This window comes from Crocuta crocuta, unplaced genomic scaffold, assembly GCF_008692635.1.
Source record: "Crocuta crocuta isolate KB4526 unplaced genomic scaffold, BGI_CrCroc_1.0 scaffold160, whole genome shotgun sequence".
In the NCBI taxonomy this organism is placed as follows: domain Eukaryota; kingdom Metazoa; phylum Chordata; class Mammalia; order Carnivora; family Hyaenidae; genus Crocuta; species Crocuta crocuta.
This window is the reverse complement of record NW_027527591.1, coordinates 1,333,849-1,351,937: the sequence shown is the minus strand read 5'-3', so window position 1 is coordinate 1,351,937 and position 18,089 is coordinate 1,333,849. Positions and strand designations below refer to the sequence as shown.

General features: G+C 33.3%; 1 protein-coding gene across 1 annotated transcript in view; it reads right to left on the bottom strand.

Annotated features, from left to right (window-relative positions):
- ERBB4 (erb-b2 receptor tyrosine kinase 4) overlaps window positions 1-18,089 on the bottom strand; it is an 830,995-nt gene that overhangs the window by 687,336 nt on the left and 125,570 nt on the right. The window contains exon 2 of the mRNA XM_077770965.1: window positions 3,589-3,740. Within this exon, the coding sequence (XP_077627091.1) occupies window positions 3,589-3,740 (152 nt within the window). The remainder of the gene's footprint in view (window positions 1-3,588; window positions 3,741-18,089) is intronic.

Genomic DNA, 18,089 nt, shown 5'->3' with positions numbered 1-18,089 from the left:
TTAAGAAGTTGTTCAGTGAATTACAGTCACATAAATATATCTGAAGACTATATAATAAACAGAGTAGGTTAATGTAAGACTACTACTTCCTCATACAATTCAAAACTTGTGGAACATGACTGCATAATGTAAAATAACTAGATTTCCTTTACATGCACTGAATTTATTGTAATGTCCCAATATTGGACAAATTAGGTGCTTCCTTCGGAGGGAAGCCACAAAGAACATAAACGAACCATAAGGTATTTCTCAGGAGTGAAATTTTCATATGAAAGTCTCCCCCTACTATTGAAAAGAAGAGTGTTCCTATGAAGCCCTTCCTACTCTGAAATAGCATGAAGCAAAGAGGCAATGGCCATTTTGTAAAAGTGAAAATCCTCTTCAGATTTCTTTTGTTTAGCAAAAACAAGTAGTATCATAGGTTTTAGACAATGGTGAAGTGACATGAAAAGCAAAGTTTTGAATAACGGAGAAAACCTGGAAATGGGGAGCTTTCAGCATAGTCTAAGGTACAGTTAGAGATGGCTCATCCAATAGTCCTTGTTTTAACGGCTCATTCAGAAAAGTACTTCTAACACTGAGCTCACCAAAAAAACAGAATAGACATCTGGAGAGTTCAATCTTTGGTCTACTTTTTGGTCTAAATCTTTTCAATCACCCTTGATGATTTTATCTATGCCCCAAATGTTAAGTAGTTAATTTGGAAGCTGATATCCCCTGGATACCTATCTATGGTATAATGCTCTCTACCTCTCCAATTTAATACTTTATTTCATGCCAAGTTTATCTTCATCCACACTATACTACAGCTTCCATGAAGGTGAAAATGATGTGTTATTTACTTACATACATATGTCTAATATCTAAAGCAGTAAACATTAAGTACACATGTATTAACTTTGACTTAGAGCCTTCTTTCTAAGCCTTCACTTATATTACTTCCATCAGAATGCCTTTCTCTTCCATACACCTTGTAAGTCCCTATTCATTTTCTCATGATTCAGCTTAAGCATCTTTTTTATGAGATCTCTCCTGAATTCTTCAGAATTAGCCACTCCTTTCTTTGCCCAGCACCCACACCTACTATTAACAAAAGACCATACCTTCATTCAGATTTTGGTATCTTATTTCTGTATTAGCAACTAAAAATCTTTTATATATGCATATATACATACTATATACATTACACACACACACACACACACACACACACATACATATACACAATACTTAACATATCACACAACCATAACCCTCTACAAGACTATAAGATTGTTAAAGTCAAAGACAATAGATTACTTGCTATTGTATTCTTGGGCTAAGACCATTCACTGAGTGAATAAATAAATGTCAAAATTAGAAATAGTTATTTTCCAAAGGAACAACAGATAAGTGAAATAACAACAAAAAAGTTGCTTTTAGTAAGAAAAAAAAACATTAAAATTACCTTTAAATAAATAGATGAGAATAAGGATATGTTCATGGGTCAATACTAAGCTTACATGAACTTTTAGACATGCTACTTAGATATCAACAATTTCTTTTTTAAAGAAACAACTTATTACTTGTTCCAAGTAGAATCCTTGGTCTCCCTGATTTTATTCTTTCCCAAATCTGTTTATTTTTTACTCAAAATGGTTCCTAAAAACCCTTTTTAGGAACAAAAATAAACGATGTTTTCTATCCAACAAAACAGACCATGTTGCTCAAAGACCTGTATGTTATTTTCATTTTTCTAAATATTAAAAATGACTTACTATTTTTGATCATTGTATTCTGTTACCTTATAAGAGCTTAATAATTTTAAAATATAAAATATATAACAATCATAACATTTTATGTTGCTTATGTTAAAGACTATCAATTACAATATCCATGACTATTTCTTGTTAAGCCAGTGGAATCTAATTCCATGTACAGCAAACAAAGCCAAGAAAACATAAGAAGAAATACAAAGATCTTAGATTGCCTTTTAAAATTTTTCTCATATTATTCTGATTGAGTAAATTATTTAACCTATTTCTTTTCCTTGATTCAGAATTCAGATCTCAGTTTTCCTTTTCTGTAACATCACTGTTTCTTGGCATTTCTAACAAATCAGCTCATATGCCATCAAAATCTTATTTTGATGTTGAACAATAAAACTATCTGCAAACAATCAACACAAGTTAATAGCTTATAAACAAGATTTAATACCTAATGATGCAATCCTTTGAGGTAGCCATTCCAGGATTGCTTACAAGCTCTCTTCCCGGAACAATAGTCCAACCCAGAAAAAAAAGAAAAGTGTTCAGCTACTTTTAGGTTATCTCGGTCTAAACTTTAGAAAATTTTTACTATTTACTTTTCATAACAAAGATGTCATAACTAAAAATCATAATTATTAAAAAAGTTTTGATGTATTAACTTGTAGAACCAGGGCTCTCCCAGTCAGGCAGTAAAATATGGAAACACCTTCAGTCCTCTATACCAATCCTAATATGATTGATAGTCATTTTAAAAACAAGTATCATCAGCTTTATAGTGCTATTTAAGTTTTGAGGTGGTTTATTTTCTGTGATTGTTACCTTTCTAGAAATATTTATTACATTCAAAGTATTTAAAAATCATTGGTCCTTTGTTTTTTTTACTACTTATCTAGGTACAGAATTATTTAGATTATTATAGTTATTTAAATAATTCACTGTCTCCTGAACAGTTTACTGCAGCAGTATTTGAAACCCTTTTATTTAGATTTACATAAGACAGTACTCCTGAGAAAAGTGTAAATATTATTGAAAACACTCAAATAAATTAAAGAGATGCTGTTATTTAAAATACATCTTGTTAGTTCTTATAAGAAGAATAAATTCATAGGTGTGTGGAAGATCATATCTCTTTCAAGTTCAGATATTCCTATATTCTGGTTAAAGCAAAACATAAGAAACTGAAGGCATTAAGCAATGATAGTCTGTTAAATAGATAAGGATGTAAAAATGAGAGTCAAAACAAGTTTGTACAAGGACTGGTTGTCTCTGAGAAACTATATATATATGCATTTATGTGCATGCATATATCAACCTATATAAGAACTTATAATTCCCTGTGTCTAATTTTACTAATTTGTAGGTTTCAAAAAATGGATGTCATTTTTCTCCTACAGGTAATAGTATTACTATTATGGTAATATAGAATAGCCTGAAATTTCCAAAGTGAAAGAAGAGAGACAGAAAGTAAGATTACTAAAGTTACCAATTCTTATCTGATTGGTCCTTTGACTCTCCTAGTCCTCAGCCTAAGACTTTTCCTTTTGCCTGCAATTCAGAAAAAGGCAGACTTAATAGATATCATGTACAACACCCTGACAGAATCTTTCACCTGTCTTAGGATAAAAGTAACTGCTCTAAACTCAGGGTGTCAGTCACAATGGCATTGTTACTGTTGTTCTTTTCCTAGACATGCCTCGGTATCTCTCATCTTCTGCCTACAGTCATGGTCCCTGCCGGGCAAAAGAGCATAGGCATCAAGTTCAAGCAAGCTGGTCTGTCTTTACGCATTGTGACACCACCATCCACTCACAGAGAAGAGAAGAGAAAGAGACAGCTTTACCCGCAGAAAGGAGAGGTCTCGGTTGTGCTCGATGCTGGTTATCTCCAGGTTACCCATGACTACCTCACAGTTTTCATAGTATTTGCGCAAGGCTCGATACTGCTGCTCCAGGTCAGAGAGAGAGCTCAGCTTGTTCTCTGTTCCTGCACACACTGCCAAGACAAGAAGATACACAGGAAGTTATATAACCTTTCTATGCCATGCACAATGACGAAGTTTCCCTCAACTCTCGACTCCACACACTCTGTTCTGATTCCCTGAAATAAGTATTTAGAATGTCATTAACACCCATAAGCCACACTGATACATATCTTCACTTTTATTTTTCCCCAGCTGTAGGGAGAAATAACTTATATACATATATATAATTTATATACATATATAACATTGTATAAATTTAAGGTATATATTTGATACATATTTGAAATATTTACATACTGAAAAAATGTTTATCACCATAGCATGAGCTAACACCTTCATTAGGTCTCATAATCACCATTTCTTTTTTTTTTTAATTTTTATTTATTTGTGATGAGGGTGGGTAGAGAGAGGAAGATGGAGGATCTGAAGCAGGCTCTGTGCTAACTGCAAAGAGCCTGATGAGGGGCTCAAACTCATGAACTCTGAGATCATGGCCTGAGCCAAAGTCAGATGCTTAATCAACTGAGCCACCCAGGCACCCCATAATCACCATTTCTTTTTTATAGTGACATTTAAGATCTATTCTATAAGCAACTTTCAAGTATATAATATAGTATTGTTAATTATAGTCACCATGCTATATTAGAGACACAGCATGTTATAATTGGAAGCCTGCACTCTTGGATTGGTATCTCCCCCTAAGCCCCTCATAGCTATCACTCTACTCTCTGTTTTAGGAGTTCAGCTTTTTTAGATAGGAGATATAAGTGATAGCATAGTTCTCTATTACTAAATTGCATGTTCTAAAGACAGAGAATAAGAAGGCATGGGTTCCAAAGAAACAAAGCAAAGAAGGAAATTAAAATAATTGTAGTAACACATAAAGCATGTAAATACATTAATTTCATTTAAACAGCATTTTCTTTAGAATTTATAATTTACTGTATTTGCTAAAAGAGTAAATATACATATGTAAAAAATAAAAAAGTAAATATAACAATTTTATTCTTAAAAATATTTTTTCTATTGCTAAATAAGTTGCTCTTAAGTACATTTTTTAAATAATTAAAACTTGTGCCAGTAAGTCCTCAAAGATACATTTTAAAATACAAATGTTAAACAATTTAGACTGATATATTCATAAACATGTACTAGAAACAGAATTATGTTATAAAGTATGAGTTTTATTGATATCAATCGGGTCATCTTCTGTATATTCATTAGTATTCTAAGGTATAATGGACTGATAGTAAAGGATCTCAATATGGCTTCTCTAAGGGCATGGAAAATGAGTCTGCTCATAGGTGAGCATTGAGTGTACACACATTTTTTTATTTTTTCTTTTTTTTTTTTAATTTTCTATGTTGATATTTTTCCTACCTTGCAGAAGTCAGAGTTTTAGTTATTACTTCTCATGGTTTGTATATCTGCCTGAACAAGATCTTTATCATTTAATGTACCAATTCAAATCTTCAATAGCCTGAAAAAAAATCCCATTTTATGAATCTTGTAATAATAGTAAGAAAAGTTAAAAAAAAAAAAGTGTGAACTTATCTTCTTTGAGTAAGTTACATAGTATATAGCAACTCAGGCAAGATATAAAGTGTAAACTTTGAAGACACTGGAAACAGAGCTGCGTAATAAAGTCATGTAAACAACTGTATGTTATGCACACAGAATTGACAAGTCATAATGGTTTAGTGGTATTCAAGGAAATGTGTTTCTATGCACAAAGGAAAAACATATCTAGATGGATACATTCCAATAATTAAGACCACCTTAACAGCTGTTGTTGCTTACTGACATATCAAAAATCTAAATATAAAAGTCTTGAATAGTAATGTAGACCTTGGACCATAGGGGAAGCTCATTGCTAAAATAAAAACAAGACACAAACTTTCCTCATCTGGATGTCTAAACTTAAACTTTATCACACAGTATATTTTCTAGAAATATAATTTTGTAAGTGAAATTATGTCCCTCTAAAAGACATGTTGAAGGCTAAGCCCCCGGTATCTGTGACTATCACCTTGTTTGGAAACAAGATCTTTGTAGACGTAGTGAAGTTAAGATGAAGACATTAGATAAGCTCTAAATTCCCAATATGATAATGGCTTTCTAAGGAGAGGACAACACCATGTGTCTACAAAGATGCATGGTGAAGAGAGGGGGGCAAAAACATGTAACATCTTTAACTTCAAAGGGAGTGAGATGCAGCTGTATGCCATGGAATGTCAAGAATCGATGGCCATTACCAGAAGCCAGGAAGAGGCAAGGGAGGATGCTCCCCAGTCCCAGAGGCCTTGCTGACACCTTGGTATTAGACTTTTAGCCTCCAGAACTGTGAAAGAATAAATTGCTATTGTTCTACGGTTTTTGGTACTTTGTTAGAGCAGTTCTAGAAAACTAATACATCATATTTTGACTGTGTCTGAAATCTAACATATAAAGAACTGTTAAATATCACTTCCTCTCTCCAGAGTCCTGTCAGCCTATTACCTCCAAGCTACTCTGCTGCCTTCTCCCTTGTGGAACAGCAAGTCTCTCACACACCATGCTGAAATTCATTTGTTACCTTTGAGAATGTAGCTTTAGTACAATGCTAGGGATAGAGGCAAAGACTTCTTGAATCTTCAATACCCATTCTCTTCTTCCTTCATAGTAAATAACTGTACAGCCTTAACATGGGCATATGGCCACCCCCCCAAAAAAAGATTACATTTCATGGCTCCCCTTGGAGGTAACTTTGTATGATATCTTGCCAGAATGTCATTTAAAATATGATTGGGGTAGATTTTGCCTCTTTCTTCACACCTTCCTTATGCTGTCTGGAATGGGAATGGGATGGCTAAACCTTGATCCACCATCCTGGACCATAAGACCTAGGGACACACTCTAGATATTTGCTGGGAAATGAGCTAAAAGGAACCAAGGTTTTCAAACAATTAAGGTTTTACATAGTTTTATTATCATTAACATAAAGATAATGGTGAATTTTGGTTATAGCTGCTAAAATATTATAAATAGGAAGTATTAAATTCTACTTAAGTTATATGCTTTTGACCTTAAGTATTTTTTTACTATTCTGTTCAGTTGTTTGACTAAATAAAATTCAATTTGGAATGAAATTACAAAACCATTCTTTTTCTTTTTTAATTTTTATTTAAATTCCAGTTAGTTAACATAGTGTAATATTAGTTTCACATGTGGAATTTACTGATTCAGTATTTACATACAACACCCCATGCTCATCACAAGTGCCCTCCTTAATCTCTATCACCTATTTAAACCATCACTTGCCCACCTCTCCTCTGGTAACACTCAGTTTGTTCTCTATAGTGAAGAGTCTGTTTCTGAAGAAACTACAAAATCATTCTTGACCATTTGAGCATTTTTACTGGTTCTGTGGAAGATTCACTTATTAAAACTAACAAACATCAAGAAAAAGATAATTTCTGTTGATAAGTACAATATTATTCAACACAGCAGGTGAACAAGAAATGATTGACTCATGTACATGATCCTTACCAGCTAATATCAAAGTCTAATTTTTAAAATTTTTTCTCCAATATAGTCTAGAGATAGTCTAAGAAACACCATTGATCCATAATGTTTATTTTTAATGCTTCTAGCAAATTTATATCAAAATCTTTATAAACTTGTAAAATGCTGAGAAAAGATACTATGATATGGGTTTATGAAATACAGATTTCCAATATTTAAATTCCAATGAGAATAAGCTTATATTTTAATACAACTATTGGTGGGGTAATTATACATCAATTAATAAACTTGCTGCACTATTTCTAAAATATATGCAATGCCACACTAAAATTTATATACAACTTATGTTGCATATTTTTTTTTCAATTGGAAATAAAGCCTCTAATATCAATATAAAAAAACCAATATGTAAATGCCTAAATGAAAATATTTCTAAAATATTTACTGTATTTTATCCTTTTTGATGGAAACTTGAATGAATCTGGGGAGAAATATTTATTCATATAACTAATCACTAAGCATTTTTCCAAATTTCTCATCCTGCATATACAAAAAAAGAACATATACTATGAAATTACTACTATTAGTTATGAACTATTATAATAATCTCTTTATATGGGAAAGCACAAAGGCCATAAACTCTTCGAAAACAGGTACAATTTATGATGTTTTTTAAAAGTAGTCTCTACACCCAGTATGGAGCCCAACCTGGGGCTTGAACACACAACCCTGAGATCAAGAACTAAGCTAAGACTGGGGCACTTGGGTGACTTGGTCAGATAAGGATCTGACTCTTGATTTCAGCTCAGGTTATGATCTTGTGGTTCGAGTTTGAGCCCCAAATCAGGCTCTGTGCTGGCAGTGGGTAGCCTGCTTGGGATTCTGTCTCCCTCTCTGTCTTTCTCTGTCCCTCCCCTGTTTGGTCTCTTTCTCTCTCAAATAAAACCAAACTTAGAAAAAAGAAGAAGAAGAAGAAGAATTGATCTGAGATCAAGAGAAGGATGCTCAATCCACCGAGCCACCCAGGTGCCCCTTTAATTTCTTTCTTTCTTTCTCTTTTATTTTATTTTTTTTTGTATTTGCTGAGCTATATAGCATAGTGATTTGCAAGAAATTATCACTTAATAATATCCATTTACTTGCTATAAAACAGTTATAACTGGTATTCATAAAATAACCTTCAATTCAGAAAAGTTTCCATTGTTAAATAACTGATCATTTGTGTTTTGTACATACCATATGAAAACCTAAATTTGGAATGAGTATGCTGGGAAATATTTTTCTACAACAAAAAATCCTCCAATAAACAGAAAGTCTGATTAATTAGAATATCCTCCAAACGTTCTAGTCTTCAGAAGTTTTACTACACACCGTTCAATTTAGGAAATGGTTTTGTTTCAGTGAGGCTTTCCTATATATTTATTTTTGATCAAAACTGCTATCTATAATGACTATTATACTCTTTGTAACTTTTATCTTGAAAGACAGACTTGATCTGAAAAGAACTAGTTTGGATAGATGCACAAAAATCATTTGTATTTCTCTTCATGAAGCCTTCACTGAATGCCTCACAACTTCCATTTGTCAATTGATTTTACCATCAGGCAATGTATACAAGACAATGTTTAAACCATCAAGTTTCATTGATTTCACAAAGTTGTTTATCACACAGAATTGAAAAATCTTCCTTACTAGCCAAAACAAGTTAACAAAATTCAGTCTCCTTTGCCAACACTATTATGAAGTCCTTAAACTATAAGCTTATAATACTTCAAGCTTCAAAAATCCTGCATTTGCTTATGCTTCCTAGAGTTTTCATTCCAACTGTAACTCCAGCAGTAAAGTTGTATGTGAAGCCTTAATAAAATCACCAATTATTCTATTTGGTATTGATTCTGTTATAAATGTAGCTATAGTTGCAAACATGGGCATTTTATTCTTCTTGACATAAGATTTATTTTCCAACAGTGAGTGAACTATATAATCCTCCTTCAGTAAGAAAATAGAAATATAATTAGGAGTTTGTAACAGTATGCAAAGGCAGGTTAACAAAATTATCTGTTTGATTCATGGGGAAAATATATCCGAAGTGGAATGAAGGAACATTACCATTATCAATCTGAATAATAAAAATCAATTACTGCCTCCAGGCTTGCCATAACTGTGGAAACCAGCCCTCCTTTTGCTTACAGAACAAAGATAAAAAGAGGGTTAAAAAATCTAATTTTTCCTTTACTTTCATATCAAATGCCTAGGTGTGTTATAAATTAAGAAATGAATAATTATTTATTTAGCCTCTACTGTTGACCTACTATCATGGAAAAATATATATTGATTAAATGTGCTTGTTCAAGGTACATAGTAAAGAAGCAGTGAATGATATATATATAAGTCATGCATATATTTTATACATAGTTCAGAGACTATCTGTATATATATGGATATACTTGGTAATCCAATAAATTCTCTAATTTTCTTATCTGATTGAATAATAAGAAGTAGTCTCTCAGATATATTAATATAATAAATATGCTTTAGTTTAATGCACATTATTGGGCATTTAAAAGTCTGGGGCTATACTAAATCTCTAAAAATAAAATATTTAAGACACATCATCAGGGAAGTACAAATCAAAACCACAATGAGATACCACTTTACATGGGTTAGAATGGCTAAAATTAACAACTCAGGCAACAACAGATGCTGGTGAGGATGCAGAGAAAAGCACACCCTTTTGCACTGCTGGCAGGAATGGAAACTGGTGTAGCCACTCTGGGAAACAGTATGGAGGTTCTTCAAGAAATTAAAAGTGGAACTACCGTATAAGGCAGCAATTGTACTACAGCGATTTATCCAAAGGATCCAAAAATGCTGATTCAAAGGGGCATGTGCACCTCAATGTTTATAGCAGGGCTATTAACAGTAGCCAAATCTTGGAAACAGCCCAAATGTCCATTGACCTGATGAACAGATAAAGAAGATGAGGTATACACACAGACACACACAGACACACACACACACACACACACTTACATAAACGATGAAAAAAATGAAGTCTTGCCATTTGCAACAACATAGATGGAACCTGAGTGTATTATGCTAAGCAATATAAGTCAGTCTGAGAAAGATAACATATGATTTCACTCATATATCAAATTTGAGAAACACAACAGGTGATCATAGTGGAAGGGAAGGAAAAATAAGATAAAAACACAGAGGGAGGCAAACCATAAGAGACTCTTAAATACAGAGAACAAAGCAAGGGTTGCTAGAGGGGAGGTGGGGGTGGGATGGGCTAAATGGGTGATGGGCATTAAGGAGGGCACTTGTAGGGAGCACTGGGTGTCATATGTAAAAGATGAATCACTGTGTTCTACTCCTGAAGTCAAGACTACACTGTATATTAACTAAGTTGAATTTAAATTAAAAAAAAATAAACAGTTGAGAGGGAAAATTAATTTAAAAAAGCGCATAAGAAGTGGCAAACATTTTCAGTGACTATTATTGAATGCTATTACAGTTACACAGAGATTGCAAGTTTTGGCAGCCTATGTTCAAAATATATTCTCAAATGAAGCCATAAGTGCCACTTATGGCTTACAATCATTTAATACAAGTCACTGCTATCTTTCCCCTTGATTTGACAGTAGGCTCCTATCGTATTTCCTGGATTCCTTATGTGTCCTGATTAATTCATTCTCCACACAGGGTCCAGAATGATCTTTGTAAAAAAAACATAAATCATTCACATCACTCCCCTAATGAAAAACCTCATTGGCTCTTTTTTTAATGTTTGTTTATTTAATTTAAATCTTTATGCTATTTTTGAGAGAGAGAGACAGAGAGACGAGAATGAGCCAGGGAGGGACAGAGAGAAAGAGAGAGGGAGACACAGAATCTGAGGCAGGCTCTAGGCTCTGAGCTGTCAGCATAGAGCCTGACATAGGGCTCAAACCCATGAACCATGAGATCATGACCTAAGCTGAAGTCAGAAGCTTAACTGACTGAGCCACTCAGGTGCCTGTAATGCTTCTTTTTGAGAGAGAAAGAGACAGACAGACAGACAGCAGGGGAGGTACAGAGAGAGAGGGAGACATAGAATTAAAGTAGGCTCCAGGCTCTGAGCTGTCAGCACAGAGCCAGATGTGGGGCTTGGACTTGTGAACCAAGAGATCATGACCTGAGCCAAAGTCTGATGCTTAACCAACTGAATCACCCAGGTGTCCCTAAACCTCTCATTGGCTTCTAATCACACTTCTAAAATACAAACTTTTCAACATGGCCTGTAAGAAACTCTATTCAGGTCTTTGATCAAATGTCACTCCTTCAGAATAGTCTTCTCTGACCACCTTGTCTAAAATAAGCAGCTGGTTCCTAACCATCATGTTATGTCTTCTTTGCATCCTTTATTTTTGTTTTGCTGCTATCTGAGATTACACATTTTGCTTGTTTACCTGTTTATTCTATGTCTCTAAATTACAGTGCAAACTCCATAGGAGGCAAACTTAGTCTGCTTAATACCCAAAAGAGCTGGCACACAGTAGACTCTCCATCAATATTTGTTGAATAAATAAATGGACTTTGAAGTCAGTGAGAACCATAACTGAGCCACGATCAAATATGCTGGTTCTTCCATTTTTAAAAGCTGAATGAACTTGAGCAAGTAATTTCACCATTCGTGGTGTCTCTGTTTCTTTATCTACAAAGTAGGATTTGGTGCTAAGTATTTTTAGCAATAAACTCAGTTTAGAGGTTAAGAACACGGGGCCTAGAACCAGATGTTCAGCACAAAATCTAGCTCAATCACTGGCCTACAGTGTAATCTTGAGCAAGTTAGACTCTCTGTCATTCTATTTCCTCTTCTGTAAAACGGACATAATAACAACCTCCATCTCATAGGCTATTGTGAGGATTAAGTGAGTCTAAATGTGTAACTTGCTTTGCACAATGTTTGACTCATTGACAGAGCTCAATGTTACCTACTGCCATTTATTAAAATAGGTAGTATATAGCATGTGCACATTGCAAAATATATTAAATCAAATTAAAATATAAGACTTGCACGGTGATGTACTCTGTCACTCTGATCTAACGGAATGAATACTGGGCAAAGAAAGTAGAGGCTGGGACTCCATTGCTCCAACACTATCTAGTCATGTAAATTTGAACAATTATTCTGATCTCATTGGTTCCAATTTTCTCTTTTCTCAAATAAGATATCTTTATGTTTCTCCTTAGCTCAAAAATTCTGTTATTTAATTCATTTCTAAAGTATTTACTTAAAACCTACTCTACACTATGTAATGGGCTACATTCATTGGATGATCTTGAGGAGGTCACTGTGTTAACATCTTACAACATTATAAATTAAGCATACACTTATCATATGACCCAAGAATCCCATTCGTAGGTCCCGAGATAAAGAATTGTTCACATAAAAATATGTACATGAATGTTTATAGGAGCACTACTCAAATTCACAAAAATTTGGAACCAACTCAAATATGTTTCGATGGGTGAAATGATAAACTATGGTATATACATTCCATGAATATCCATCTATTCAGAAATAAAAATGAACAGATGATTGATATATCAACACAGAAACTTCTCAAAGGCATTATGCTGCCTCAAAGAAACCAGGCTCAAATGGCTACATATGATTCTATAGATACACCATTCTGTAAAAAGGCAAAACTACTAGGATGGAGGACAGTTCAGTGGTTGCTAGGAGATGGAGAGAAGGGATAGTAAGGGTTTTGCAAAAGGATCACAAGGGAAATTTCGGAGATAGCAGAACTATTTTGTATACTGACGATGATGGTGATTACATAGATCTCTACAGTTAAAGAGCAGAGAACTATATACCAAAAATTTTAACCTTTCTGTTTGTAAATTAAAACACACAAGTTGGCTTGTATATCTAATGGAGTTAAATGTGCTCCTGTATGAAATGAATGAAACATTCTTATTATATTGTTTTCCAGGTATTTTATGCTTTCCTTGGTCCTTTTATGAATTTTGCCCAAAACGAGAAATAAAGAAAATGGGTTTATAGTTGAGGAACTTTGTGTTCTCTATAATTAACTTTAAAGATATTAAAACAAATTAATGCCAAAATAGGAAACATTATTTGTAATTTACATTATAGAAACTAAAAATAATTTTTAATGTAAAATTGGTACCCTTTAAAAAAAATAAGTGGCCCTATAGTGTGTGCTCTGAATTCATTTTCTACCACCGTTTTATTGACTCCTAAAATAACAAAACAAGGGATCTGCTGAAATTAACTAAAACATTTTCTAAATGATGTTTGAGCCAAATGAAAAGGGCATTTGGCATTGTAGACCTTCACTAATAGAGTTGTAGCTAGGAAAGGCAGGCATTCTATAGCACAGACTGATGAAAGGCAAGTCCATAAACTATATATACTGCTACATGTTGATCCACCTAAAATTTAATTGATCCGTATTTCCTTCTTTTGTTTACCCACAAGATGTTTAAACTGCTAAATTATATTGTAAAAAGAAATAATCTCATTGGTGATGACCAAAAAATGATAGATCTAAATAATATACATAATTATCTCCTGTTTATGAATTATGTATTTTGTAAGTAGATATATCTACAAAATTAGATTATTTTGTAGATAATTCAGTCTTTCCAATAGGTTTTTCTTTTATGTGTCCATTTTTTCCTTTGTATGTTTCAACAATTAGCCTAGTAAATTTAAAACAATTACAAATGAATTTAAATGCATTACATGTATTATCAAAAGCTGACTTGTAAACTGCTTGTTCTTAGTTCTTGTTCTTCATTGTTTTCCTGTCTTTAAATATTTTATAGTGTATTGTTTCTTAAATTACATTTCATAAAATTCCTATATTCAAAGCTGAAAAAATATAGAAAGACGTTACAGATTTAGAAATTACATTTATGTGATCTATTCTTGGATAAAATAATATTCCCTTTACCACTCATTGTCTTGCCACAAATCTCACCAGCCTTTTTTTTTTTAATCATCATTCACACTCCCTACCACTCCCCTACACATAGTCCTTCTTGTTTACTTTGTAGTATTTCATTTTCTGTGGAAGTGCTAGGTCCTTAACTTTAATGTACATACTGGACTTGACAAGCAATTAAAGCAAACAATTTCCACTCATCAAGGCTTGCCAAATTAGTCATCTGCCATCTGCCCCATCATCTGGCTCTCCTTGAGGTCTTGCTGTGAATCTGGATGCACTCTCTCAGATTAAGAGGGACAGTGCAAACCACCAAGCTGGTGAAATGCCAGTGGGAGCTAAGTATGTAAACATTAGCAACCATCTTTCTTCCCTAGATTATCATACCTACAACCATCCCTTGTGTGTAATAAAAACCAGCCTGTTTGTGACACCTTATCACTGTGAGACCTTTGCCATTCATTGTAATTAAAGTGGAGTTTGTGGGATTTTTTTCCTGTTAGAACTACTTAAAAGAAGGAATTAGACTAGTTGTTCCTACTGTGAAGCTATGTTCACATATTAAGCCTAGTTTCTTAAGCATTAATAAAGATGCACATTAAGAAATACCCCATGGCTGGGGCGCCTGGGTGGCTTAGTCGGTTAAGCGACCGACTTTCGCTTAGGTCATGATCTTGTGGTTCATGGGTTCGGGCCCCGCGTCGGGCTCTGTGCTGACTGCCAGCTCAGAGCCTGGAGCCTGTTTCGGTCTGTGACTCCCTCTCTCTCTGACCCTCCCCTGCTCACACTGTCTCTCTATCTGTTTCTCCTAGAAATAAATAAAAACATTAAAAAAAAAAAAAGAAATACCCTATGGCCTTTGTATTGCATTGGTTGCAGACTGGAACTTTGTTATTCATTCTCTCTATTGGCAAATGTTTACTTAGTTGATAACATGCAATATAAGTGCTTTCTAAAGATTTTCAATCAAACTATATCAGTAGTTGGCAAAATTGAGGAATAGCAAGAGTGAAACATGGTACTGTTGCTTCGCACATGCTCGTTCTTAAGGCGGTTCTTCCTTTAAGGCCTTATGCAACTCAGGGCTCTGCTCTAGGGCAACTGATGCCTTTGTGCAAATGCAGAAAGATACCTCTCTTCTGGGTGTAATACACTCCACACTAGGACACACAGCTTGCAATAAGAATGTGGGCAGTGTTTCACTTCCGTTTTGACCCTAGTCCATGTGCCTATGTGCAGTGATGAACCTACGTAACTGTAAAGAAAAGCCCTGGTCCACTCCACTGTCCTGGGGCCTCCATCCAAACTTGCTAATTCAAGGTAATGTTGTGTCTAAAAAAGTAACAATCATTTTTTTAAGTGTGCTAAAGTTAGATTTGTGAGATGAAGGGGTGCAGCAGACAACATTTTTTACTGTATCTTCAGATAATCTACATGTAAAGCCAAATTTAAGATAATCTTCTAACAAAATGTTTCAAAGTTTTAGAAGTCACATAACTCTCTTGGATGAAAAACAAACTAACAAAGAAAACACCCACCTGATATGGATACTGACTACATAATAAAATATGTAATGTTATAATTTATTTTAAACTATTTTCTAATAGCCCCAAATCTATTTTTCTAGAAACCAGATTCTATAATCTCCAGTAGCCTGGTCTCTGTGAAATATTCATATTAGCAGTGTGTGGTTATTTTTACAATGTAATCAAGTTCAAATACTAATTGTAATTAGGTGTTTGATAAGGAGACAGTCATCACTAGGACAATATCTGCCATTCATTCATTTATCCTGTCATGCACTTATTCAACAAATGGTAATTGGGGAACCACAATATATGGGCTTTGCACTAAGTGTGAAAGAAATAAGAAATAAATAAGATATGGGTCTCAAATTTTAACATTTCACACTCTCATAGAAATCCTCTGTAAAAGGTTTTAGAAATGATATTAGTATATACATTTAGATAAGCTGTTTTAAAGAATTTTTTTCTGATTTTGGTTCACTGTCAGTCAATAAGATTCACAAGGTCAAAATTCATCTTACGTACAATACACTATGAAGCAGAAAAACTATATATGTATATATGTGTATCCACAATATAAATGTGTATAGTATGTATACATATATAACACATGTTATTTTGTGTTTTAAAAAGTGGACATCACTTGTGAGAAGAAATTTTCTGGGAGGATTTTCTCTGTAGCAGTTAGGAAACATTACCAAAATATTCAGTAGCATCTACATCTGAAGAAATACCACATCTTACAAATATTTTATCCACCAGTCAGGTTCATATATACATCCTCCTAGGGCCTCATTCACTTATCAAAGAGGAAAAAGAGAAACTGCTCTGACACTGACAGGCTAGACATATTTTTCTAAGTATATGTTATACTTAAGGCTGATTTTTCCATCCAGTCCCCATTCTATATGACTTAATAACTTTTTTCTTCCATTTTATCCAGAAATTTGATATCATAATTTTGAGATATTAACCAATACATTCCATTACTAGTATCACTAGCAACTTCCTAACTAATTCCACAATATCATGGGTCATGATATTGTGACACCAAACTATAAGGACATTCACTTGATTTGGAATGTGTTCCCATGAAAGTTTCACTAGTCTTTGGATTTAAAGATATAGACTTTGAGATTTTGGTTTTATTTCCTTTGGATATATCTATATCCAAATGTGGGATTGCTGGATTATATGATGGTTCTATTTTTAAATTTTGGAAGACCTTCCATACTATTTTTTGCAACAGAGAGTAGACTAGGATTATCAGGGACAAGGTGGGAGAAATGGGGAAATATTGATCAAAGACTACAGATGTTCAGTTGTAAGATGAATAAATTCAGAGGAACTAATACATAGCATGATGATTATAGTAAATCATACATTACAATATACTTCAAAGTTTTTAAGAGAGCAGATCTTAAATGTTCTCTCCATAAAAAAGAAATGATTACTATGTGATATGATGGAGGTATCATCTAAAGGTATGGGGCAATTATTTTGTAATTTCTAAGTGTATCAAATCAACATACTGCACACCTTAAATTTACACAATATTATGTGTCAGTTATATCTCAATAAAGCTGAAAAAATAATTTAAAATAATTTAAATAATTATTTAAAATCACTTAATATTTGCATAGTCATTTTTAGTTTAATGTGAATCTTTGGGAGCCTGTGCAGATAAACACAACAGCTCTATACTGTGTCAATAAAATTCTTTATATTATATAGCTGGTGAGGTTCATATATACACAAATATTTCCTAGGAAGTAAATAAAAATTTAGACTAAATCACTGTTTACTTAGAGACACAAGTGGAATGGAAATATATATTGACTACTATTTTTAATCTTGTTACAGTACAAAACAAATTTGATCATTTTTTTAATTTGAAGCAGCCTTATCTGAATATGATTCATTTTGATCTCCTGACACAAAAATAATATGTATTTTAGGATAAATTATATTAATAAGTATCTTTTCATTACAAAATTCATGTTTCTACTGACATTTTCTGCCAAGATAAAGAATCAATTCCCTGTTAACATTCTTTGTAAATGTTCAGCTTTCAGATGGATTTACCATCCAATTATAATTTATAAGACAACAGAAATCAAATAATGAATACATAATCTGTTTTTCAAATGCATTACTTTTTTAAAGAATAAGTCTCATGTAGTTGTATCATTTTATATTGTTATGACTTTGAAAAAATTAAATAAATAATGCCTCTTAAAACATTATTATTCAAAGATACTTTAAAAAAATATAAGCATACATGTAAATGCATGTGTGTATAAAAATATTAGTTGAGAAGAAAATCCAATAATCTATTCAAAATGATTTTTCTCTGACCAGAAGA